The sequence below is a fragment of the Pristiophorus japonicus genome, chromosome 1, assembly GCF_044704955.1.
Source record: "Pristiophorus japonicus isolate sPriJap1 chromosome 1, sPriJap1.hap1, whole genome shotgun sequence".
NCBI lineage: Eukaryota > Metazoa > Chordata > Chondrichthyes > Pristiophoridae > Pristiophorus > Pristiophorus japonicus.
Window position 1 is genome coordinate 335,538,562 of NC_091977.1, and position 24,850 is coordinate 335,563,411.

Here is a 24,850-nt window from a genome sequence, read left to right on the forward strand (position 1 = left end):
AGCTGGGCACACGTGTTGCACCTGCGAACACAAAGTTCCAGACCTGCATCTATCCCTGGCCACCAAACGTGTGACCTGGCAATTGCCTTCATCATGACAATGCCCGGGTGCTCATTGTGGAGTTCTCTAATGAATGCCTCTCTGCCCACCTGGAGCATGACTACACGGTTTCCCCACAGTAGATAAGCGGCCTGAATCGAGAGTTCATCCCTGCGCCTGTGAAATGGTTTAAATTCCTCGGGGCTTGCCCCGTATGTGGCTGCCCAGTCCCCATTCAGGACACATTTCTTGACTATAGACAGTAGCGGGTCTCTATTTGTCCAGACTTTGATCTGACGGGCTGTCATGGATGAGCCTTCACTTTCAAAAACTTCAACAGCCATGACCATCTCAGCAGCATGCTCGGTAGCCCCCTCAGTGGTGGCTGGTAGGAGCCTGCTGAGTGCATCGGCGCAGTTTTCGGTGCCCGGTCTGTGCCAAATTGTATAGTCATAGGCGGCTAACATGAGTGCCCATCTCTGTATGCGGGCGGATGCGTTTGCATTTATGGCCTTGTTGTCGGCCAAAAGGGACGTTAGGGGTTTGTGATCTGTCTCCAGCTCAAATTCCCTGCCAAACAGGTACTGGTGCATTTTCTTTACTGCATATACACATGCAAGCGTCTCCTTTTCTACCATCCCGTAGCCCCTGCCTGGGACAGACTTCTGGAGGCATAAGCTACCGGCTGTAACTGACCCTTGGCATTAACATGCTGCAACACACACTCGACACCATAGGACGACGCATCGCACGTTAAAACAAGTTTCTTACATGGGTCATATAGCGTTAACAGATTGTTGGGGCATAAAAAATTTCGTGCTCTATCAAAAGCCATTTTTTGGCTGTCCCCCCAGACCCATTTGCGATCTTTGCGTCGGAACACGTGTAGCAGCTCTAACAGCGTGCCCAATTTGGGAAGAAAGTTACTAAAATAGTTCAGGAGCCCCAGGAATGAATGCAGCTCCGTCGTGTTACGGGGTCTGGGTGCTCTCTGGATCGCTTCCGTCTTGGATGCAGTAGGTCTGATCCTGTCTGCTGTGAACCTCATCCCCAGGAATTCTACCTCTGGAGCTAGGAAGACGCACTTCGCCTTTTTCAGTCGCAGCCCTACCCGGTCCAGTCTGCGCAGCACCTCCTCCAGGTTGCAGAGGTGTTCTTCAGTATCGTGACCCGTGATGAGGATGTTGTCTTGAAAAACCACTGTCCCTGGAATTGACTTGAGGAGGCTTTCCATATTTCGTTGAAAGATCGGGGCGGCCGAACGAATCCCGAACAGACATCTGTTGTACTCAAACAACCCCTTGTGTGTCGTGATGGTGGTCAGCTTCTTCGACTCACTCGCCAGCTCCTGGGTCATGTAAGCTGAGGTCAGGTCCAATTTTGAACAAAGTTTGCCACCGGATAGCGTCACAAAGAGGTCCTCCGCTCTCAGTAGCGGAAACTGGTCTTGGAGTGACACCCGATTGATGGTGGCCTTGTAATCACCACATATTCTGGCCGACCCATCCGCCTTGAGCACTGGCACAATCGGGCTCGCCCAGTCACTGAATACGACTGGCGAGATGATGCCTTCCCTCAGCAGGCGGTTCAAATTGCCTTCTATCTTTTCCTGCATCACGTACGGCACCGCTCTGGCCTTGTGGTGTACTGGCCTGGCGTCCGGGTTTATGTGAATCACTATCTTGGCCCCCATGAAAGTGTCAATGCCGGGTTGAAATTGTAAGTCAAATTTGTCCAGGATCTGTGAGCATAATACTCGCTTCACAGAAGAAATTGTATTGACATCGGCCCATTTCCAGTTCATGACAGCAAGCCAACTCCTACCCAGTAGTGCAGGACCATCCCCTGGGACAATCCATAATGGCAACCTGTTCTCTGAATCTTTGTGGGTCACGACTACCATGGCGCTGCCGAGCACCGGAATGATCTCCTTTGTGTATGTCTGTAGCTGTGCGTCAATCGCCAATAATTTTGGCCTCCTGGCCTTGGACACCCACAACTTTTTAAATTGTTTGATACTCATCAGGGACTGGCTGGCCCCCGTGTCTAACTCCATTGATACTGGGATGCCATTGAGGAGCACTTTCATCATTATTGGTGGTGTCCTGGTGTATGAACTGTATATGTGCTCCACATGAACTCCCTGAACTTCAATTTCCAGCAATTTCACCCAGTGTTCATTTGGCCTTGTAGGGCTTACATCGGGCCCGTCCTCCTCGTACATCAGCCTGGCTGCAGGCTTCCTGCACATACGCGCCAAGTGACCGCTGACGTTGCAATTTCTGCAGGTATATTGCTGATACCTGCAAACTCTGGGTGGCTGTGTGCCTCCACACCTCCAGCATGAGCCGTTGTTGGAAACAAAAGGTCCATTACCAGTTGATCGCCTCTGACTGTCTCTGTGACTGCCCTTAAGTGCACCTATAACAGATGTTGATGGCCCCATTACTGGCCGCATTGTCCCTTACGATGGCGTGAATCTCTGTTCAGCTAGCCATTGTCTCTTTTGAATTCCCCCTCTGGGTTTGACTACATGTTGGGGCATGTCCGATTGCCCTTGTCTGCCTGGAGAACTGTGTGCTGCGTTAACAATGTTGACTCCCTGTCCATTTGGTGCATTTGAGCCCAGATTTTTTGTCAAACATCATTCTGGTCTCTTCCTCCCCGAGATAAAAGTCTGGGTCATCAAGGTCGCCGTTTCCAGGGTCAAGTCTTTGGTCTCAATCAGTTTCCTGAAAACCCCAGAGTGCCCAATGCGCTCAATAAAAAAGTCTCGCAGCATCTTAGGGGATTAAATGTAGTATCTCCAAATTTGCGGATGACACTAAGTTGGGTGGCAGTGTGAGCTGCGAGGAGGATGCTGTGAGGCTGCAGAGCGACTTTGATAGGTTAGGTGAGTGGGCAAATGCATGGCAGATGAAGTATAATGTGGATAAATGTGAGGCTATCCACTTTGGTGGTAAAAACAGAGAGACAGACTATTATCTGAATGGTGACAGATTAGGAAAAGGGGAGGTGCAAAGAGACCTGGGTGTCATGGTACATCAGTCATTGAAGGTTGGCATGCAGGTGCAGCAGGCGGTTAAGAAAGCAAATGGCATGTTGGCCTTCATAGCAAGGGGATTTGAGTACAGGGGCAGGGAGGTGTTGCTACAGTTGTACAGGGCATTGGTGAGGCCACACCTGGAGTATTGTGTACAGTTTTGGTCTCCTAACCTGAGGAAGGACATTCTTGCTATTGAGGGAGTGCAGCGAAGGTTCACCAGACTGATTCCCGGGATGGCGGGACTGACCTATCAAGAAAGACTGGATCAACTGGGCTTGTATTCACTGGAGTTCAGAAGAATGAGAGGGGACCTCATAGAAACATTTAAAATTCTGACGGGGTTAGACAGGTTAGATGCAGGAAGAATGTTCCCAATGTTGGGGAAGTCCAGAACCAGAGGTCACAGTCTAAGGATAAGGGGTAAGCCATTTAGGACCGAGATGCGGAGGAACTTCTTCACCCAGAGAGTGGTGAACCTGTGGAATTCTCTACCACAGAAAGTAGTTGAGGCCAATTCACTAAATATATTCAAAAAGGAGTTAGATGAGGTCCTTACTACTAGGGGGATCAAGGGGTATGGCGAGAAAACAGGAATGGGGTACTGAAGTTGAATGTTCAGCCATGAACTCATTGAATGGCGGTGCAGGCTAGAAGGGCCGAATGGCCTACTCCTGCACCTATTTTCTATGTTTCTATGTTTCTATGTTTCTATCTCTGCTCTGCATGCATCTGGGAACTTACCTAGGCTCACCAGGCGCCAGAGATCTGCCACGAAGTCTGGAACGCTTTACCCTTCTCGCCACCGGTGCGTATAAAACTGGTGTCTCGGCATGTGCATGCTGCTCGCCGGTTTATGGTGTTCCCAATTAACTTACTGAGCTCTCTGGCGCTAGAAGATCCTTCATCAGGGAGTATTTCCTGGATCCACAAACCGTCAGGAGATGAGCTCTGCGTTTGTCGGCCGACTCCTGTCCCAACCATTTGTTAGTCACGAAACTTTGCTGTAGTCTTTCAATAAAATCGTCCCAATCATACCCAACACAGTACCTCTCTTCTGTGCTGCTAGTGGCCATGCTCGCGTGGTTTTAATCCCAGTTTCTCGTCACCAATGATAAGTCCTTACTATAGAGTATAAATGCACACGAGGCCCATGCTTGAGAGAAGGTCACTCTGTGACCAGTAACCTTTATTCCCTAGCACTCAAGTGATGAAGGTGGGTGGAGCTTCCCCTTTTTTCACCTGAAAGACCAGGTTAGGAGTGTCTTCCACAAGTTCACCACCTAGTGGTCAATGTTCTCACAGTGTACAACTAGTCAGTTTATACATGGGTTACAATGACAGTTAAATACATGACAGTCGGGAGCGTGATTAAGCAGTTTGCAGATGATACAAAAAGTGGCCGCGTAGTTGATAGAAAGCTGCAGACTGCACAATAGACTAGACAGGCGTGCAGAAAAGTGGCAAATGAAATTCAATTTTGAGAAGTGTGCGGTAATGCATTTGGGGAGGACTAACAAAGCAAGGAAATGCCCAATAAATGGTAGAATACTGAGACATTTAGAGGAAGAAAGAAACCTTGGATTGCATGTCCACAGATCCTTGAAGGTAGCAGGACAGGTAGATGAGGTGATTAAGAAGGCATACATGATACTTTCCTTAATTAGCTGAGGCATAGAATATAAGAGTAGGAAAGTTATGCTAGAATTGTATAAAACTGTATGGGGGAGAAATTGGGGTAGTTTGCGCCAGTGGCATTAAAGGGGCCCATGCGACTTTTCACTCCGGCATGGCGCCACTATCGACTCCCGCTAACTTTCATGGGGCGGATGTTACCGCCCCCAAACGGGGCGCAACCGGTAGCGCCTTGCTCCGCTGCAACACCATGCTCAGCGCTCTGTTTGTTTTTGCCCATTTAGGAGCAAAAATTGGCCTGCGCCCCTGAAGCTGCGCTGGGCGCTGACAGTCATAGCTTCAGGGGACATGATCGGGACAGCAGGAGGCCTGCAGGGCGCTACCTAAAGAGGAGGTGTCGGCCATCTTGGAAATTAATGTCGTAATTTTTCCGATCGCCCCGTTGAAGTTTTGAATAAGGATTCATGCCATAACCAGGCAGCCTGGCACTCCACTTGAGTGCTGGGCTGGTGGCATGGCACCCCGCTCCCCGGTGGTCCAGGTAGGACCCTGCAGAGCTGCAAGCTTGGGCCCTCCCCTTTAATGACGGAGAGCTCCCCTCCTACGCATCATCGCGATGCGGCCCAGTGCATAGCGCTGCGCTCTGTTCCCTCTGCTTCCGCCCCGTTAGCGCCCCAGAGATGAAGTGGAGTATGTTCTTTTGCACTCCACTTCCTCGCGATAGGCGACAGTCCGGGGTGCGTGGAGGCCTACAAAAGGCCGCGAGATAAGGAGTCGGGCAGCATCGGCGAGAGGCTTGTGCAGCTACAGGAGGAAGGCAAAAAAGAAGTAGAAAGAAATAGAAAGTCGCGAGCTGGGCGCTGACGCACACCAACGACTGACCGCCCTCCTCAAGCGGGAGACTCAAGACCGCAGCAGAGACCCAGTGCTTCCTGTTGTTCCAGAAGAAGTCCACCAGCTTCTTCTGTATCTTGGCGACAAACGCAGGGGGAGGGGTCAAAGTGACCAGCCGGTACCACAGCATTGCGGCCACCAGCTGGTTTATGACTAGCGCTCGACCCCTGTAGGACAGCACTCGGAGCAGTCCTGTCCAGCGCCTGAGGTGAGCGGCGACCTTGGCCTCCAGCTCCTGCCAGTTCGCCGGCCAGGCTCCCTCGTCGGGGCTAAGGTAGACTCCCAGATAGAGGAGATGGGTCGTGCTCCAGGCAAAAGGCCTGAGCTCCTCCGGCAGGGAGTCCACCCGCCACTGACCCACCAGGAGTCCGGAACATTTCTCCCAGTTGATCCTGGCGGAGGACGCGGCCGAGTAAATCTCCTGGCACTCACGCATCCTCCGCAGGTCAGCGGGATCCTCTACCGCGAGGAGCACGTCATCGGCGTAAGCCGAGAGGACGACCTCCACGCCCGGCCCTTGCAGAGCCAGTCCCGTCAACCTCGTCCGCAAGAGGCGCAGGAAAGGCTCCACGCAAACGGCGTATAACTGGCCGGACATGGGGCATCCCTGGCGCACCCCTCTCCTAAAGCGAAGGGGCGCCGTCAAGGACCCGTTAACCTTAATCAGACACTCCGCGGCGGCGTACAAAAGTCGGATCCGGGCGACGAAATGCGTCCCGAACCCGAAAGCGCGCAGAGTTCCGAGCAGATAGTCGTGATCCACCCTGTCGAACGCCTTCTCTTGGTCGAGGGATAGGAAGGCGACCGACAGACCAGCCTCCTGGGAACAATGGATGAGGTTCCGGACCAGATGGATGTTATCGTGGATTGTCCGGCCCGGGACCGTGTAGGACTGGTCGGGGTGGATCATGTGGTCCAGCACGGCACCAAGGCGAGCAGACATCGCCCTGGCGAAGATTTTGTAGTCCGTGCTGAGGAGGGAGACCGGGCACCAGTTCTTAAGGAGGCGGAGATCGCCCTTCTTAGGCAGCAGGACGATGACTGCCCTGCGCCAAGAGAGGGGCATCTCCCCGGTCGCCAGACTTTCCCCCAGGACCCGCTCGTAGTCGCTCCCCAGGACGTCCCAGAACGCCCTGTGGAACTCCACGGTCAGCCCGTCCAGCCCCGGGGATTTTCCCCTCGAGAGCCGGGCGAGGGCACCGGTCAGCTCCGCCAGGCTTAGTGGAGCTTCCAGATTTTCGGCGCCCTCCGGGCTGACCTTCGGCAGGTCCTCCCACAAAACTCTACGCGCTTCCTCGCTGGACGGATCCGGAGAGAACAGAGCCCCGTAATATTCACGGGCCCTGTTGTTGACGCCCTCCGGATCCGAGACGAGAGAGCCGTCGTCGGCCAGCAGCGTCAAGAGTTGCTTACGGACACTCTGCCTTTTTTCCAACGAGTAGAAGAAGGGGGAGCCGCGGTCCAGATCCCGCAGGAACCGGATCCGCGACCTCACGAACGCGCCTCGGGACCCGACGAGCTGCAGGTCCTTCAGCGCGGCCTTCTTCGCTTCATACACCGTCCGCAGGGCCGGGTCCTGGACGACTTGACCGAGACGGGCTTCCAGGTCGAGCACCTCTTTTTCTAGGCACCCGACTCTGGCGGCCTGCCTCTTGGTCGACCCCCTCGCGTACTCTTGACAGAAGACGCGGACGTGAGCCTTGCCCACGTCCCACCATAGCCTCAAGGAGGGGAAGCCCCCCTGCTTCCTTCTCCAGTCGGACCAGAATCGACGGAACGAGTCCTGGAACCGCACGTCCTCCAGCAGCCGGTTGTTAAAGTGCCAGTACGCGGACCCCGTCCTCGCGCGGAGCGAAGCGAGCTCCGCCCACACCAGGTGGTGGTCCGAACACGGCACCGGCCACATGGAGGCCGCCGGGACGCAGGAAACGTACGCCCGAGACACGTAAAGGCGGTCGACTCTAGACCATCCAACTCCAGGCCTCACCCAAGTAAAGGCGCTGGAGTTGGGGTGGAGATTTCGCCAGACGTCCACCAAGTCGAAGGACCCGACCAGGTCCCTCAACTTCTCCATCGCCGTCATGCACTGCGGGGCACCGGAGCGGTCCCTCACCTCGAGGGTGCAGTTAAAATCCCCCCCGAGGACAATGCAGTCGCCGATGTCGACGGAGCCAAGAAGAGCGGACACCTCTTCAAAGAAGCGCGTTTGCTGCGGGCCGGGCTGAGGGGCGTACACGTTCACGAGATGGAGCGGCACGTCCCCCAGGCGAACCGTTACGTGCAGCAAGCGGCCTGTCACGGGCTCCTCGACCCCCAAGATCTCCGGCTGAAAATGCGGGCCCAGCAAGATGGCCACCCCACTAGAAATGGCGGTGAGGTGGCTCATGCGGACCTCTCCTTGCCATTCCAGGAGTCACGTGGCTTCGTCTCCCGGAACGGTGTGGGTTTCTTGCAGGAAGCACACCGCATATTTCCCCTCCCGCAGGAGCGAAAAATTGTCAAATCTACGGCGTGCCCCTCTGCCGCCGTTGATGTTGAGGCTGGCTATGGTTATCTTCATGGCAAAAGCATAGTGCAACCTCTACCTTAACCTATTGTGGGGGAGGGAGCGGAGTCTTTTGTTGAACTCCGCTCCCTCCGCAGCCCAGCGAGGAGTCCCTCGAGCTCGCGCAGCTCAAGGTGTTGCGCCTTTGTCAAGGGCCCGCCCGCGGCCAAGGTTTTAACGGCGGCGCGGACGGACCCCTTGATCAGCTCTGGCTCAGACCATTTTTCCAGGGCCAGTCGGGCTTGGTTGCAGTGACCCCGGCTCTGGGCCAAAAAGTCCTGGAGTTCCTTTGCAGGAATGAGGATGGTCTCGGCGGCGGCCGCGAGCAGATCCACCGCCTCGCTGGCGGTGGTCTGTAGGTCTTCACCCGCGTCCCCCACCGAGTCCCCGTCCTCCTCCGGGAGGTGGTCGCCAGCAGCCGGCCCATCGACCGCACAAGGTACGGCAAATGAACCGGCCGCTCCAACCGGCCCTGGCTCTGCCCCGATCCCACCCCCAGGATCGTCGGCAGAGGAGTCCCCACTGGGCTCTTTTAAAAATGGTGCTGGGTCGGGAAATGACAGCGGAAGGGGTTCCCCCTCCGCCCCAGGTACTGGGGAACAAGGAGAGACCCGGCCATAGGAAATCCCCAGGCTCTCCAAGTGCTCCAGCTCCACAGCAAGAGGCGAGGGTGGGTGTTCCTCCCCCTCCCCGCTGCCACCCCCCGGCCCAGCATCTACAGTGTCATTATAAACATTTGTTTCATTTTCCGCCGGGTCGAGCGACTCCCGGGGGAAGTTGGGTATTGGCTGGGTGGGCTCAGGTTCGGCCTTTTCGGCCCCGCCCGCCTCAGTCCCCGGGACGCCCGGCCCGGCGGCAATGCATTCCTCCGCGATCCCCACGCCATCCCCGGGAGGCAGAGGCTGGGCAGCCTCGACTGTCTCACCCTCCCCGGGGACAGACTCCTCTCGCCTACAGCGCAGCTTGGGGGCGCTGGTTGGGGACGCGGGACACGCGGCGGGCACCGACTCCTCCGCGGAGGGATGTTGTTCCCCCTCCGCCTCATCGGAGCCGCGCCTCCTTTTGTTCCTGGGGGCGCGCGGAGGCAGGGAGACCTCCATGTCTGCCGAGGCCTCCCGCTCCGCCCCCCCCTTTTCCTTTTCTTGCCCGCGCCCGGGCCCCTCTGTGGTGTTGTTCAAGGGCTCGGGCACGGGCTCGGGGCACCCCATGCTCGCCGGTGACTGGGTTGGGCCGAGCGCGGTAAACAAATTGTCTGGCGCACCGAGGGGACCCGCCTCTGGATGTTTTGCCTTGTCCCGCGCCTTCCTTCCGTTCGGACGCTCTCCCTCCCCCCCGCCGGAGGCCCAGAAAACAAAGGCCTCCGACGATGCCCGTGCACCTATGGCTCCCGGCACGCGGACGCAACTAGGGGGAGGGGTGGCGGCGGCGCCAGCCTTGGCCGCCTTCGGTGGTTTGGCGGCCTTGGAGGCGGGGCAGTTCTTGCGAATGTGCCCCACCTCTCTGCAGGCATGGCACCGCACGCCGTCCGACGTCCAAAAGACGCAGTAGGCAGTCCCCTCGTGCACCACATTAAAGTGCCCTTCCGTCATGTCCTCCCGCGCCAGCCGGACAAAGAGCTGGCGGCGGAAGGAGAACACGTGGCGCAGGCTGTTCTCCCTGAGGCCGAGCGGTATGGGGTTGATCCCCGACCTTACCTCCCCCAGTTGGTGTAGGTGAGGGAGGAGGAGCTCAGCGGAAACAAAGGGCGGGACGTTTGACACGATGACCCTCTGCGCGGTGGCCTCGAGAGGGTCCACCGGCAGGAACGTCCCGCCCACCGTGAGCCCCTTTTCAAGGGCCAGGGACACCGCCCGCTCCGACCCCAGGAAGAACACGGCCTTCCCAGACATCTTGGAGGCTGCGACAATGGCCGAGGGGCCGACTACCCCAGCCATCGCCCGCACGCACTCCTCGATGGTCATTGTGGGGTGAGTGTAGCTCTTGACCCCGTGTTTTTTGGTGATTAATCTGAATGGTGGCAGGGCAGCGGGTGGCGCAGGAGGTGCCGTGGAAGCGGTTGCCACCTGCGCATATGTCCTTGCTGGCCCTGCCACCGGCGTGGATGGGGTCGCCATCACGGGGTCCCTTTAAGGGCTACACCCACCCCAAAGTCACAGGCCTTAATGGTCTTTATTGGCCTCGTATATTAACTGAGCAGAGGAGCCCTTAACGAGGCACCTCTCCCCTAGTTGGCAATTGGGGAGGGGCCTTGCTCCCTCTGCTCAGTTGTCTCAATTGTTTTTTTTTAAAAATTAGGAGAAAGGGGCCTCAGAGAGAGAGGGGAGAAACAGAGTAACAGAGAAAGAGAGAGGGGGGTGGGAAGGGGGGGGGGGAACTGCGAGGGCAGGTCTCCCCTCGCAGCTGTGGGTGGGTGCAATCCCCAGATGGCAAAACACAAAGTCTTTGGATTGGTCTTCAGGTGGGGGGAGAAGATGTCTTCACCTGGGGCAGCTCGAGCCACCCAGGCACACACTCCTAATGATGTTTAATAGGGTATTTAAGGAAAAGAAATCTTCAGCCTGGTAGCTCCAGCTATCCCAGGCTAGGCAATTGGGGGGGGGGGGGTTCAATTGTGGGGGGGGGGGCCTAGTTGTAAGCAAGGCCCCCACACACACTTTCCACACACACACACCCCCCGCGATGTTCCGGCCCTCAGTGGTCTTCTTTCCTCCCCCCACCGATTCAACAAAGTCTTTTTGGGACTGCACCAACACCCACCTGTAGAATGGTAGAGTCTCCCTCCTTCCACACTGGATGTTGTTGTTGTTGGTCTTTTCCCCCTCTCTCCAACTCCTTGCAGAAATGGTAAAGATGTAAAAAAGTTTTCTTTTCTCCTCCTCTCCCTCTGGGTGAAAGTTGGTGGTGAAACCCCTTCCTTCCTTCTCTTCCTGGGCTGTTCTCAGGGCTCTCCAGGCAGGAGCTAAAGTTGATAGCTGCTCTCCTCACTGCTCACAGCTCCAACTGAGCAGGACACGCCTCCACTGCTCCACAATTGGTCCTTGTGCATGAAACTCTTTTAGAGTCTACCTGCAAAACATAAACATTAAACTGTGCCACCCGACCTGGGTGACACACCAGACATTTACAAGGCCCTTTTTTCCTTTTTTTGGTTTTTTTTTGTGTTTTTCTTTTCTTTTTTTTTGGGGGGCACTAAAATCACAATTTTTCCGGTGCCCCCTATAAAAGGGAAGGGGACACTAAAAACACCGGCAATTAAAACAAATTAAACTTTAAAACGTAAAATCAAATTAAAATTTGGTTGCCGGGCGTGATGATGCACTCCAGTCCCTCCGGTGCCCACCTCTCGCGGAAGGCCGCGAGCGTACCGGTGGACACCGCGTGCTCCAAAAGTCATGCTTTAAACAGAACGCCCGAACAGGGACTTGAACGCTGGACCCTCAGATTAAATGTCTGATGCTCTACCGACTGAGCTATCCAGGCTCTGAAACTCTTTTAGAGTCTACCTGCAAAACATAAACATTAAACTGTGCCACCCGACCTGGGTGACACACCAAACATTTACAAGGCCCTTTTTTCCTTTTTTTGGTTTTTTTTTATGTTTTTTGTTTTTTTTTGCTTTTTTTTTGGGGCACTAAAATCACAATTTCTCCGGTGCCCCCTATAAAAGGGAAGGGGACACTAAAAGCACCGGCAATTAAAACAAATTAAACTTTAAAACGTAAAATCAAATTAAAATTTGGTTGCCGGGCGTGATGATGCACTCCAGTCCCTCCGGTGCCCACCTCTCACGGAAGGCCGCGAGCGTACCGGTGGACACCGCGTGCTCCATCTCCAAGGACACCCTGGACCGGATGTAAGAGCGGAAGAGAGGCAGGCAGTCAGGTTGAACGACCCCCTCGACCGCCCGCTGCCTGGACCGGCTGATGGCACCCTTGGCCGTGCCCAGGAGCAGTCCTACGAGGAGGCCTTCGGACCTACCCGCTCCCCTCCGCACAGGGTGCCCAAAGATCAGGAGAGTGGGACTGAAGTGCAGCCAGAATTTCAGGAGCAGCCCCTTCAAATAGTGGAACAGGGGCTGCAACCTTGTGCACTCCATAAAAACATGGAACACGGACTCCTCCAGACCGCAGAAATTGCAGGCGGCCTGGGAGTCCGTGAACCGGCTTAAAAATTTATTGCACGGCACTGCTCCGTGCACCACCCTCCAAGCCAAGTCCCCGATGAATAGTGGGAGGACCCCTGCGTAGAGTGCCCTCCATCGGGGACCCCCGCCTCCTCCGGACGGCAAGATGGTACACCATGGCGTGTCCGGACGGCCAGCGAGGATGGCAAAGTTGAGGGTGTGCAGGAGCAGCCCGTACAGGAAACTCCTCCGCGCGGAACTGAAAGGCACGGAGGGGATTTCCCCGAGGCGGCTCAAGTTGTGAGGCGCCGGCCCCCGAGGGAGGTTCCGGGGTTTGGCGCCGATGAGGAATTCCATCCGGACGGGGGTCAGTTCGGACGGGATCTCCCCACGTGCTTGAGCCTCCTCGATGCACCTAACGGAGTCAGGGCCCAGAGCTGTTTTTAGCGACTCGATGGCATCGGCCGCATGGCGGACGTTGGCAGAATTTAGGCGCCGCGCCAGCGTGTCTGGCGCCATCCAGCCCGCTCCTCCGCCATCGAGCAGGTCCCTGACCCTGGTCACCTCACCAGCCACAGCCCTCTCTTCCGACCGCCACATAAAGCCTCGGCCGTGGAGGTACGGATTCCCGAGCAGCGGTTCCTGCAGGACGGCCGCCACTCCAGCCGGCGGAGAGCTGCGCTTGGTGGAGACTTTGTTCCAGACCCTGATGAGTTCCCTGTAAAAGACAGGCAGCTCCCGGAGGGCGGTCCTGGCACCCCCCAAGTTCACAAACAGGAGCTGCGTGTCATAATTGAGGTCGAGCTGCTGGCGGAAGAAATACCTCGCCAGAGCACACCACCTAGGAGGGGGCTCGACGTAAAGGTATCTCTGCAGGGTCTGAAGACGGAAAGTCGCGAGCTGGGCGCTGACGCACACCAACGACTGACCGCCCTCCTCAAGCGGGAGACTCAAGACCGCGGCAGAGACCCAGTGCTTCCTGTTGTTCCAGAAGAAGTCCACCAGCTTCTTCTGTATCTTGGCGACAAACGCAGGGGGAGGGGTCAAAGTGACCAGCCGGTACCACAGCATTGCGGCCACCAGCTGGTTTATGACTAGCGCTCGACCCCTGTAGGACAGCACTCGGAGCAGTCCTGTCCAGCGCCTGAGGTGAGCGGCGACCTTGGCCTCCAGCTCCTGCCAGTTCGCCGGCCAGGCTCCCTCGTCGGGGCTAAGGTAGACTCCCAGATAGAGGAGATGGTCGTGCTCCAGGCAAAAGGCCTGAGCTCCTCCGGCAGGGAGTCCACCCGCCACTGACCCACCAGGAGTCCGGAACATTTCTCCCAGTTGATCCTGGCGGAGGACGCGGCCGAGTAAATCTCCTGGCACTCACGCATCCTCCGCAGGTCAGCGGGATCCTCTACCGCGAGGAGCACGTCATCGGCGTAAGCCGAGAGGACGACCTCCACGCCCGGCCCTTGCAGAGCCAGTCCCGTCAACCTCGTCCGCAAGAGGTGCAGGAAAGGCTCCACGCAAACGGCGTATAACTGGCCGGACATGGGGCATCCCTGGCGCACCCCTCTCCTAAAGCGAAGGGGCGCCGTCAAGGACCCGTTAACCTTAATCAGACACTCCGCGGCGGCGTACAAAAGTCGGATCCGGGCGACGAAATGCGTCCCGAACCCGAAAGCGCGCAGAGTTCCGAGCAGATAGTCGTGATCCACCCTGTCGAACGCCTTCTCTTGGTCGAGGGATAGGAAGGCGACCGACAGACCAGCCTCCTGGGAACAATGGATGAGGTCCCGGACCAGATGGATGTTATCATGGATTGTCCGGCCTGGGACCGTGTATGACTGGTCGGGGTGGATCATGTGGTCCAGCACGGCACCAAGGCGAGCAGACATCGCCCTGGCGAAGATTTTGTAGTCCGTGCCGAGGAGGGAGACCGGGCGCCAGTTCTTAAGGAGGCGGAGAGCGCCCTTCTTAGGCAGCAGGGCGATGACTGCCCTGCGCCAAGAGAGGGGCATCTCCCCGGTCGCCAGACTTTCCCCCAGGACCCGCGCGTAGTCGCTCCCCAGGACGTCCCAGAACGCCCTGTGGAACTCCACGGTCAGCCCGTCCAGCCCCGGGGATTTTCCCCTCGAGAGCCGGGCGAGGGCACCGGTCAGCTCCGCCAGGCTTAGCGGAGCTTCCAGATTTTCGGCGCCCTCCGGGCTGACCTTCGGCAGGTCCTCCCACAAAACTCTACGCGCTTCCTCGCTGGACGGATCCGGAGAGAACAGAGCCCTGTAATATTCACGGACCCTGTTGTTGACACCCTCCGGATCCGAGACGAGAGAGCCGTCGTCGGCCAGCAGCGTCAAGAGCTGCTTACGGACACTCTGCCTTTTTTCCAGCGAGTAGAAGAAGGGGGAGCCGCGGTCCAGATCCCGCAGGAACCGGATCCGCGACCTCACGAACGCGCCTCGGGACCCGACGAGCTGCAGGTCCTTCAGCGCGGCCTTCTTCGCTTCGTACACCGTCCGCAGGGCCGGGTCCTGGACGACTTGACCGAGACGGGCTTCCAGGTCGAGCACCTCTTTTTCTAGGCGCCCGACTCTGGCCGCCCGCCTCTTGGTCGACCCCCTCGCGTACTCTTGACAGAAGACGCGGACGTGAGCCTTGCCCACGTCCCACCATAGCCTCAAGGAGGGGAAGCCCCCCTGCTTCCTTCTCCAGTCGGACCAGAATCGACGGAACGAGTCCTGGAACCGCACGTCCTCCAGCAGCCGGTTGTTAAAGTGCCAGTACGCGGACCCCGTCCTCGCGCGGAGCGAAGCGAGCTCCGCCCACACCAGGTGGTGGTCCGAACACGGCACCGGCCGCATGGAGGCCGCCGGGACGCAGGAAACGTACGCCCGAGACACGTAAAGGCGGTCGACTCTAGACCATCCAACTCCAGGCCTCACCCAAGTAAAGGCGCTGGAGTCGGGGTGGAGATTTCGCCAGACGTCCACCAAGTCGAAGGACCCGACCAGGTCCCTCAACTTCTCCATCGCCGTCATGCACTGCGGGGCACCGGAGCGGTCCCTCGCCTCGAGGGTGCAGTTAAAATCCCCCCCGAGGACAATGCAGTCGCCGACGTCGACGGAGCCAAGAAGAGCGGACACCTCTTCAAAGAAGCGCGTCTGCTGCGGGCCGGGATGAGGGGCGTACACGTTCACGAGATGGAGCGGCACGTCCCCGAGGCGAACCGTTAAGTGCAGCAAGCGGCCTGGCACGGGCTCCTCGACCCCCAAGATCTCCGGCTGAAAATGCGGGCCCAGCAAGATGGCCACCCCACTAGAAATGGCGGTGAGGTGGCTCATGCGGACCTCTCCTTGCCATTCCAGGAGCCACGTGGCTTCGTCTCCCGGAACGGTGTGGGTTTCTTGCAGGAAGCACACCGCATATTTCCCCTCCCGCAGGAGCGAAAAATTGTCAAATCTACGGCGTGCCCCTCTGCCGCCGTTGATGTTGAGGCTGGCTATGGTTATCTTCATGGCAAAAGCATAGTGCAACCTCTACCTTAACCTATTGTGGGGGAGGGAGCGGAGTCTTTTGTTGAACTCCGCTCCCTCCGCAGCCCAGCGAGGAGTCCCTCGAGCTCGCGCAGCTCAAGGTGTTGCGCCTTTGTCAGGGGCCCGCCTGCGGCCAAGGTTTTGACGGCGGCGCGAACGGACGCCTTGATCAGCTCTGGCTCGGACCATTTTTCCAGGGCCAGTCGGGCTTGGTCGCAGCGACCCCGGCTCTGGGCCAAAAAGTCCCGGAGTTCCTTTGCAGGAATGAGGATGGTCTCGGCGGCGGCCGCGAGCAGATCCACCGCCTCGCTGGCGGTGGTCTCTAGGTCTTCACCCGCGTCCCCCACCGAGGCCCCGTCCTCCTCCAGGAGGTGGCCGCCAGCAGCCAGCCCATCGACCGCACAAGGTACGGCAAATGAACCGGCCGCTCCAACCGGCCCTGGCACTGCCCCGATCCCACCCCCAGGATCGTCGGCAGAGGAGTCCCCACTGGGCTCTTTTAAAAATGGTGCTGGGTCGGGAAATGACAGCGGAAGGGGTTCCCCCTCCGCCCCAGGAACCGGGGAACAAGGAGAGACCCGGCCATGGGAAATCCCCAGGCTCCCCAAGTGCACCAGCTCCAAAGTAAGGGGCGAGGGTGGGTGTTCCTCCCCCTCCCCGCTGCCACCCCCCGGCCCAGCATCTACAGTTTCATTAAAAACAGTTTGTGTTTCTGCCGGGTCGAGCGACTCCCGGGGGAAGTTGGGTATTGGCTGGGCGGGCTCAGGTTCGGCCTTTTCGGCCCCGCCCGCCTCAGTCCCCGGGACGCCCGGCCCGGCGGCTACGCATTCCTCCGCGGTCCCCACGCCCCCCACGACAGGCAGATCTTCCACTCCATCCCCAGGAGGCAGCGGCTGGGCAGCCTCGACTGCCTCACCCTCCCCGGGGACAGACTCTTCGCGCCTGCAGCGCAATTTGGGAGCGCTGGTGGGGGACGCGGGACACGCGGCGGGCACCGACTCCTCCGCGGAGGGATGTTGTTCCCCCTCCGCCTCATCGGAGCCGCGCCTCCTTTTGTTCCTGGGGGCGCGCGGAGGCAGGGAGACCCCCATGTCTGCCGAGGCCTCCCGCTCCGCCCCCCCCTTTTCCTTTCCTTTCCCGCGCCCGGGCCCCTCTGTGGTGTTATTCAAGGGCTCGGGCATGGGCTCGGGGCACCACGCGCTCGCCGGTGACTGGGTTGGGCTGAGCGCGGTGGTCAAATTATCTGGCGCACCGAGGGGACCCGCCTCTAGATGTTTTGCCTTCTTCCGCGCCTTCTTTCCGGTCGGACGCTCTCCCTCCCCCCCGCCGGAGGCCCTGAAAACAAAGGCCTCCGACGATGCCCGCGCACCCATGGCTCCCGGCACGCGGACGCAACTAGGGGGAGGGGTGGCGGCGGCGCCAGCCTTGGCCGCCTTCGGTGGTTTGGCGGCCTTGGAGGCGGGGCAGTTCTTACGAACATGCCCCACCTCCCTGCAGGCATGGCACCGCACGCCGTCCGACGTCCAGAAGACGCGGTAGGCAGTCCCCTCGTGCAACACATTAAAATTCCCCTCCGTCGTGTCCTCCCGCGCCAGCCGGACAAAGAGCTGGCGGCGGAAGGAGAACACGTGGCGCAGGCTGTTCTCCCTGAGGCCGAGCGGTATGGGGTTGATCCCTGACCTTACCTCCCCCAGTTGTTGTAGGTGAGGGAGGAGGAGCTCAGCGGGAACAAAGGGCGGGACGTTCGAAATGATGACCCTCTGCGCGGTGGCCTCGAGAGGGTCCACCGGCAGGAACGTCCCGCCCACCGTGAGCCCCTTTTCGAGGGCCAGGGACACCGCCCGCTCCGACCCCAGGAAGAACACGGCCTTCCCAGACATCTTGGAGGCTGCGACAATGGCCGAGGGGCCGACTACCCCAGCCATCGCCCGCACGCACTCCTCGATGGTCATTGTGGGGTGAGTGTAGCTCTTGACCCCGTGTTTTTTGGTGATTAATCTGAATGGTGGCAGGGCAGCGGGTGGCGCAGGAGGTGCCGTGGAAGCGGTTGCCACCTGCGCATATGTCCTTGCTGGCCCTGCCACCGGCGTGGATGGGGTCGCCATCACGGGGTCCCTTTAAGGGCTACACCCACCCCAAAGTCACAGGCCTTAATGGTCTTTATTGGCCTCGTATATTAACTGAGCAGAGGAGCCCTTAACGAGGCACCTCTCCCCTAGTTGGCAATTGGGGAGGGGCCTTGCTCCCTCTGCTCAGTTGTCTCAATTGTTTTTTTTTTTTTAAATTAGGAGAAAGGGGCCTCAGAGAGAGAGGGGAGAAACAGAGTAACAGAGAAAGAGAGAGGGGGGTGGGAAGGGGGGGGGGGAACTGCGAGGGCAGGTCTCCCCTCGCAGCTGTGGGTGGGTGCAATCCCCAGATGGCAAAACACAAAGTCTTTGGATTGGTCTTCAGGTGGGGGGAGAAGATGTCTTCACCTGGGGCAGCTCGAGCCACCCAGGCACACACTCCTAATGATGTTTAATAGGGTATTTAAGGAAAATAAATCTTCAGCCTGGTAGCTCCAGCTATCCCAGGCTAGGCAATTGGGGGGGGGGGGGGTTCAATTGTGGGGGGGGGGCCTAGTTGTAAGCAAGGCCCCCACACACACTTTCCACACACACACACCCCCCGCGATGTTCCGGCCCTCAGTGGTCTTCTTTCCTCCCCCCACCGATTCAACAAAGTCTTTTTGGGACTGCACCAACACCCACCTGTAGAATGGTAGAGTCTCCCTCCTTCCACACTGGATGTTGTTGTTGTTGGTCTTTTCCCCCTCTCTCCAACTCCTTGCAGAAATGGTAAAGATGTAAAAAAGTTTTCTTTTCTCCTCCTCTCCCTCTGGGTGAAAGTTGGTGGTGAAACCCCTTCCTTCCTTCTCTTCCTGGGCTGTTCTCAGGGCTCTCCAGGCAGGAGCTAAAGTTGATAGCTGCTCTCCTCACTGCTCACAGCTCCAACTGAGCAGGACACGCCTCCACTGCTCCACAATTGGTCCTTGTGCATGAAACTCTTTTAGAGTCTACCTGCAAAACATAAACATTAAACTGTGCCACCCGACCTGGGTGACACACCAGACATTTACAAGGCCCTTTTTTCCTTTTTTTGGTTTTTTTTTGTGTTTTTCTTTTCTTTTTTTTGGGGGGGCACTAAAATCACAATTTTTCCGGTGCCCCCTATAAAAGGGAAGGGGACACTAAAAACACCGGCAATTAAAACAAATTAAACTTTAAAACGTAAAATCAAATTAAAATTTGGTTGCCGGGCGTGATGATGCACTCCAGTCCCTCCGGTGCCCACCTCTCGCGGAAGGCCGCGAGCGTACCGGTGGACACCGCGTGCTCCAAAAGTCATGCTTTAAACAGAACGCCCGAACAGGGACTTGAACGCTGGACCCTCAGATTAAATGTCTGATGCTCTACCGACTGAGCTATCCAGGCTCTGAATCCCAAAAAGTTAGTTTGCAGGTGCAGCAGGTAATCAGGAAGGCGAATGGAATGTTGGCCTTCATTGCGAGAGGGATGGAGTACAAAAGCAGGGAGGTCCTGCTGCAACTGTAGAGGGTATTGATGAGGCCGCACCTGGAGTACTGCGTGCAGTTTTGGTCACCTTCCTTAAGGAAGGATATACTAGCCTTGGAGCGGATACAGAGACGATTCACTCAGCTGATTCCGGAGATGAGGGGATTACCTTATGATGATAGATTGAGTAGACTGGGTCTTTACTCGTTGGAGTTCAGAAGGATGAGGGGTGATCTTATAGAAACATTTAAAATAATGAGAGGGATAGACAAGATAGAGGCAGAGAGGTTGTTTCCACTGGGCGGGGAGACTAGAACTAGGGGGCATAGCCTCCAAATACATGGGAGCTAATTTAAAACCGAGTTGAGAAGGAATTTCTTCTCCCAGAGAGTTGTGAATTTGTGGAGTTCTCTGCCCAAGGAAGCAGTTGAGGCTAGCTCATTGAATGTATTCAAATCACAGATAGATAGAATTTTAACCAATAAGGGAATTAAGGGTTATGGGGAGCGGGCGGGTAAGTGGAGCTGAGTCCACGGCCAGATCAGCCATGATCTTGTTGAATGGCAGAGCAGGCTCGAAGGGCTAGATGGCCTACTCCTGTTCCTAATTCTTATGTTCTTATGTAACCCCAAGACCCGCGAGTGTGGCGGGACTTACATGCCTGGTGCAAAAAGTCACGCCTGGCACAAGAAGTCTCACCTGGCGGATGTTACCGCCCCCAAACGGGGTGCAATGGAGTTTCCTGCCCCCTCCCCCCCCTCCGAGAATACTGTGTGCAGTTCTGGACACCACATTACAGGAAAGATGTGATTGCACTTGAGAGGGTGCAGAGGAGATTTACAAGGATGTTGACAGGATTGAGAATTTTTCCAATGAGGAAAGATTGAATCGGCTGGGGATATTTTCTTTGAAACAGAGGTGGTTGAGGGGAGATTTAATTGAGGTGTATAAAATTATGAGGGTGCTTTATTGAGAAGATAGGAAGGACCTATTTCCCTTAACAGAGTCAATAACCAGGGGGCATAGATTTAAAGTAATTGTTCGTGGATTAGAGGGGAATTGAGAAGAAATGTTTCCACCCAGAGGGTGGTGGGGTCTGAAACTCACTGCCTGAAAGGTTGGCAGAAGCAGAAACACTCATCTCATTTAAAAAGTACTTGGATATGCACTTGAAGTGCCTTAACCTACAAGGCTATGGACCAAGAGTTGGAGAGTGGGATTAGACTGGATAACTCTTTTTTTTTAAACTGGTGCAGACATGATGGGCTGAATGTCTTCCTTCTGTGCTGTAAATTTCTATGATTCTTTGATTTTTTTCTCCAGTACTGAAGAATCTAATAGAGCATTTGTGTTTTGAAGCCAAAACTGATACAAAAAATATTGATTCTATGAAATTCAATGCAATATATTTGAATGAGTGACTAAATGGAAGTGATTTCTAAGAAGACCTTTGTTTTTTTTTCAGTTGCTAATGAAAAGACTGATCGAAATCCATGGCCAGTTGCAAGATTTGCACGTAAGTACAAGATAATTTTTATTCTATAGGCAAATATGGTTTAATGAAATATGCTCTACCATTGGCCCCGCGCTTTTCAAAACTGCCATCATGACCCTTTTTTGAATAAGACCACACTTGATCTCCCAGTGTTTTGCTTTACCGCCCTTTCTCTAGCCTGGCTTATCTCTAAGATACACGGATATGATAGAGGTGATCAGCAACATGCTGTTGCATCACTCCTTCCTTGAGTTCCTCAAATCCAGCCTCAATCTCATCCAACTGCTTTTGAAACTCTAGTCTATGCCTTCATCACCTAAACAAACATGCTTTTCACTGGTTCAGCGCTTGCACCCTTCAAAAACTATGGTTAAGCTAGAAATCAGCAGCACGTGTGTCATAAAAACATAAGAATTAAGAGCAGGAGTAGACCATATGGCTCCTTGAGCCTGCTCCGCCATTCAATAAGATCATGGCTTGTTCCTTGCTCCGCCAGAAGGACAAGTACAAGGCATCGTGGCAACACTCTCGCTCCAAACACTGGCACCTGCTCGACTAGGTCATCGTCCGAGCCAGCGATCGCAAGGATGTGCGCATCACCCGTGCCATGACAGGAGCTGAAAATTGCTGGACGGACCACCGCCTAATCTGATGCATCATTGACATCAACATAGCCCCAAAGCGGAGGGGGCAGCAGAAGCAGTGCTACAAAAAAGTCAATGCCGGGGCACTTAAGGACCCAGCTAAGAGAGCCTAATACAATCAGCGCCTCACAGCTAACCTGGCGTGCCTTGATAAGCCCGAGACGCAGAATGCCCACAGCGCTTGGTCTGCCCTCCAGGCCTCCATAGCCAGTGCTTGCAAAGAGAAGCTCGGTCACTCAACCAGGAAACACCAGGACTGGTTTGATGAGAATGATCAGGAGATCCAAGAGCCAATAGATCGCAAGCACAGACATTTCAGAGCCTTAAACAACAACCAAACTCGGGAGCAGCAAAGCAGCATTACAGACGGCTCAAGGCTGAGGTCCAACAAAAAACCCAGGACCTAAAGAACAGGTGGTGGATGGAGAAAGCACAGGTGATACAGCAGCTGGTCGACAGCCATGATGTGCGAGGATTCTTCATTGCAGTCAAGACCACCTACGGTCCAAACACCCAAGGCCCCACCCCACTGCTGGCCAAGAATGGGGAAATGTTCATCAAGGACACCGAGGCAGTCAGGGCCCGCTGGAAGGAGCACTTCAAAGATCTCCGCAACTGAGACTCTGCCTTTGATTCGAGTGTCCTCGACTCCATCCCACATCATGATACCCACCACCACCTCAGTAAGACCACAACACTGCATGAGGTAGAAAAAGCCATAAGACAGTTTAAGAACAACAAGGCTACAGGAGTGGATGGAATCCCTGCTGAGGCACTGAAGCATGGTGGAGAGGCATTGTTGGCACGAATACATAACCTCATCTCTCTCATCTGGAGGGAGGAGAGCATGCCGGGAGATCCCAGAGATGCAGTGATCGTGACCATCTTTTAAAAAAAGGGGACAAGTCCGACTGCAGCAACTACAGAGGAATCTCCCTGTTATCAACCACTGGGAAAGTCGTCGCTAGAGTCCTCCTCAACCATCTTCTCCCTGTGGCTGAGGAGCTCCCCCTGGAGTCACAGTGCGGATTTCATCCCCTACGGGGCACAATGGACATGATTTTTGCAGCGTGACAGTTGCAGGAAAAGTGCAGGGAACAACACCAGCCCTTATACATGGCCTTCTTCAACTTTACAAAGGCTTTTGACACTGTCAACCGCGAGGGTCTATGGAGCATCCTCCTCTGTTTCGGATGCCCCCAAAAGTTCGTCACCATCCTCCGCCTGCTCCACAACGACATGCAGGCCGTGATCCTTACCAACGGATCTATTACAGATCCAATCCACGTCCAGACCGGGGTCAAACAGGGCTGCGTCATCGCCCCAACCCTCTTCTCAATCTTCCTCACTGCCATGCTCCACCTCACACTCAACAAGCTCCCCGCTGGAGTGGAACTAAACTACAGAACCAGTGGGAACCTATTCAACCCTCGCCGTCTCCAGTCCAGGTCCAAGACCACCCCAATCACTGTCGTGGAGCTACAGTACGCTGACGATGCCTGCATCTAGGCACATACTGAGACTGAACTTCAAGACATAGCCGACGTATTTACTGAGGCATATGAAAGCATGGGCCTTATGTTAAACATCCCTAAGACAAAGGTCCTCCTCCAGCCTGTCCTCGCCACACAGCACTACCCCCCCAGTCATCAAGATCCACGGCGTGGCCCTGGACACCGTGGACCATTTCCCATACCTCGAAGCCTCTTATCAACAAGAGTAGACATTGACAACGAGATTCAACGCTGCCTCCAGTGCGCCAGTGCCGCTTTCGGCCGCCTGAGGAAAAGAGTGTTTGAAGAACAGGCCCTCAAAACTGCCACCAAGCTCATGGTCTGCTGTAGTAATGGATTATGTACAGTAGACACATCAAGTTGCTGGAGAAATACCACCAACGATGCCTCTGCAAGATCCTACAAATACCCTGGCAGGACAGACGCACCAACATTAGCGTCCTTGACCAGGTCAACATCCCCAGCATTGAAGCACTGACCACACTTGATCAGCTCCGCTGGGCAGGCCACATCGTTTGCATGCCAGACACGAGACTCCCAAAGCAAGCGTTCTATTTGGAACTCCTTCACAGCAAACGAGCCAAAGGTGGGCAGAGGAAACGTTACAGGGACACCCTGAAAGCTTCCCTGAAAAAGTGCAACATCCCCACCGACACCTGGGAGTTCCTGGACAAAGACCACCCTAAGTGGAGGAAGTGCATCCGGGAGGGCGCCGAGCACCTCGAGTCTCATCGTCGAGAGCCTGCAGGAATCAAGTGCAGGCAGTGGAAATAGCATGTGGCAAACCAGTCCCACCCTCCCTTTCCCTCAACAACTATCTGTCCCACCTGTGACGGGGACTGTGGTTCTCGTATTGGACTGTTCAGCCACCTAAGGACTCATTTTTAAGAGTGAAAGCAAGTCTTCCTCGATTCCAAGGGACAGCCTATGATGATGATGGCTGATCTTCGACCTCAACTCCACTTTCCTGCTCTATCCCCATATCCTTTGATTCTGTTAGAGACCTACCCCAGCCTTGAATATACTCAATGACTGAGCGTACACAGTCCTCTGGAGTAGAGAATTCCAAAGATTCACAACTCTCGGAGTGAAGATATTCCTTCTCATTTCTGTCTTAAAAGGCCAACTCCTTATCCTGAGACTATGGGGCCAAAATTCACCGTCCCTGAATGGACAGCTACCGTGGGGTTTGGTCAGTCGATCAGAAAAATCAATCGTATTTTTCCCTCCTTGAGCCATTTTCAGCTTGGGGGTGGATTTGAGCGGTTCTCACTTCTGCCGGAAACTGCAGGGTGAAGCCGCTCTAATGGAGTTAATGACGCGGTGAGGTCATCAGCGGGCGGGCCACAGGAAAATGGCCACCTCCACGATATTCAGTAACAAAAAATGAGGACTTTTTCAGGCAGTGCCCCCACGGGGTTTTCGAGTCTGTGCACAAATGCGACAGCGCTGGAGTTTAGCCGTTATCGAGTCCATTTGGTAGGTAAATAGTTTTAATAATTGCTTTGGCTCCATTAAATCTGCTGAGTGCTGTTCAGAGTTTTGTGCAACTTTCAGGTTGAAACCTGCTTGGTAGGGTTCATCCTGAGGATGGGAGGAGTGTTGAGAGGGCAACACCTGGTCAGAAGCAGGGTGGCACACAGGAGAAGGCATCGCCGTCAGCACCATGCAGAGAGGCAGCGGGCAAGGGAGGCAACAGCCATGATTCATTCATTCTGCGCCAGATCAGTGTGCCCGCCGTCTTCACTGGCCCGAATCAGGATTGAGGTTGGCTGCTTGGGGACAAGGGATATCCCCTGTCCACTTGGCTGCTCACTCCACTGCGGAACCCCTGGACAGCGCCAGA

General features: G+C 55.8%; 1 protein-coding gene and 2 non-coding genes across 3 annotated transcripts in view; 1 reads left to right on the forward strand and 2 right to left on the reverse strand.

The window, feature by feature from the left end:
* LOC139264731 (dual specificity calcium/calmodulin-dependent 3',5'-cyclic nucleotide phosphodiesterase 1A-like) overlaps nt 1–24,850 on the forward strand; it is a 1,390,883-nt gene that overhangs the window by 197,973 nt on the left and 1,168,060 nt on the right. Inside the window, exon 2 of the mRNA XM_070881778.1 lies at nt 20,817–20,867. Coding sequence (XP_070737879.1) covers nt 20,817–20,867 — 51 coding nt within the window. The remainder of the gene's footprint in view (nt 1–20,816; nt 20,868–24,850) is intronic.
* trnak-uuu (transfer RNA lysine (anticodon UUU)) lies at nt 11,564–11,636 on the reverse strand. The gene has a single exon. It is a non-coding gene; the product is annotated as a tRNA-Lys (tRNA).
* trnak-uuu (transfer RNA lysine (anticodon UUU)) lies at nt 19,198–19,270 on the reverse strand. Its single transcript has one exon. It is a non-coding gene; the product is annotated as a tRNA-Lys (tRNA).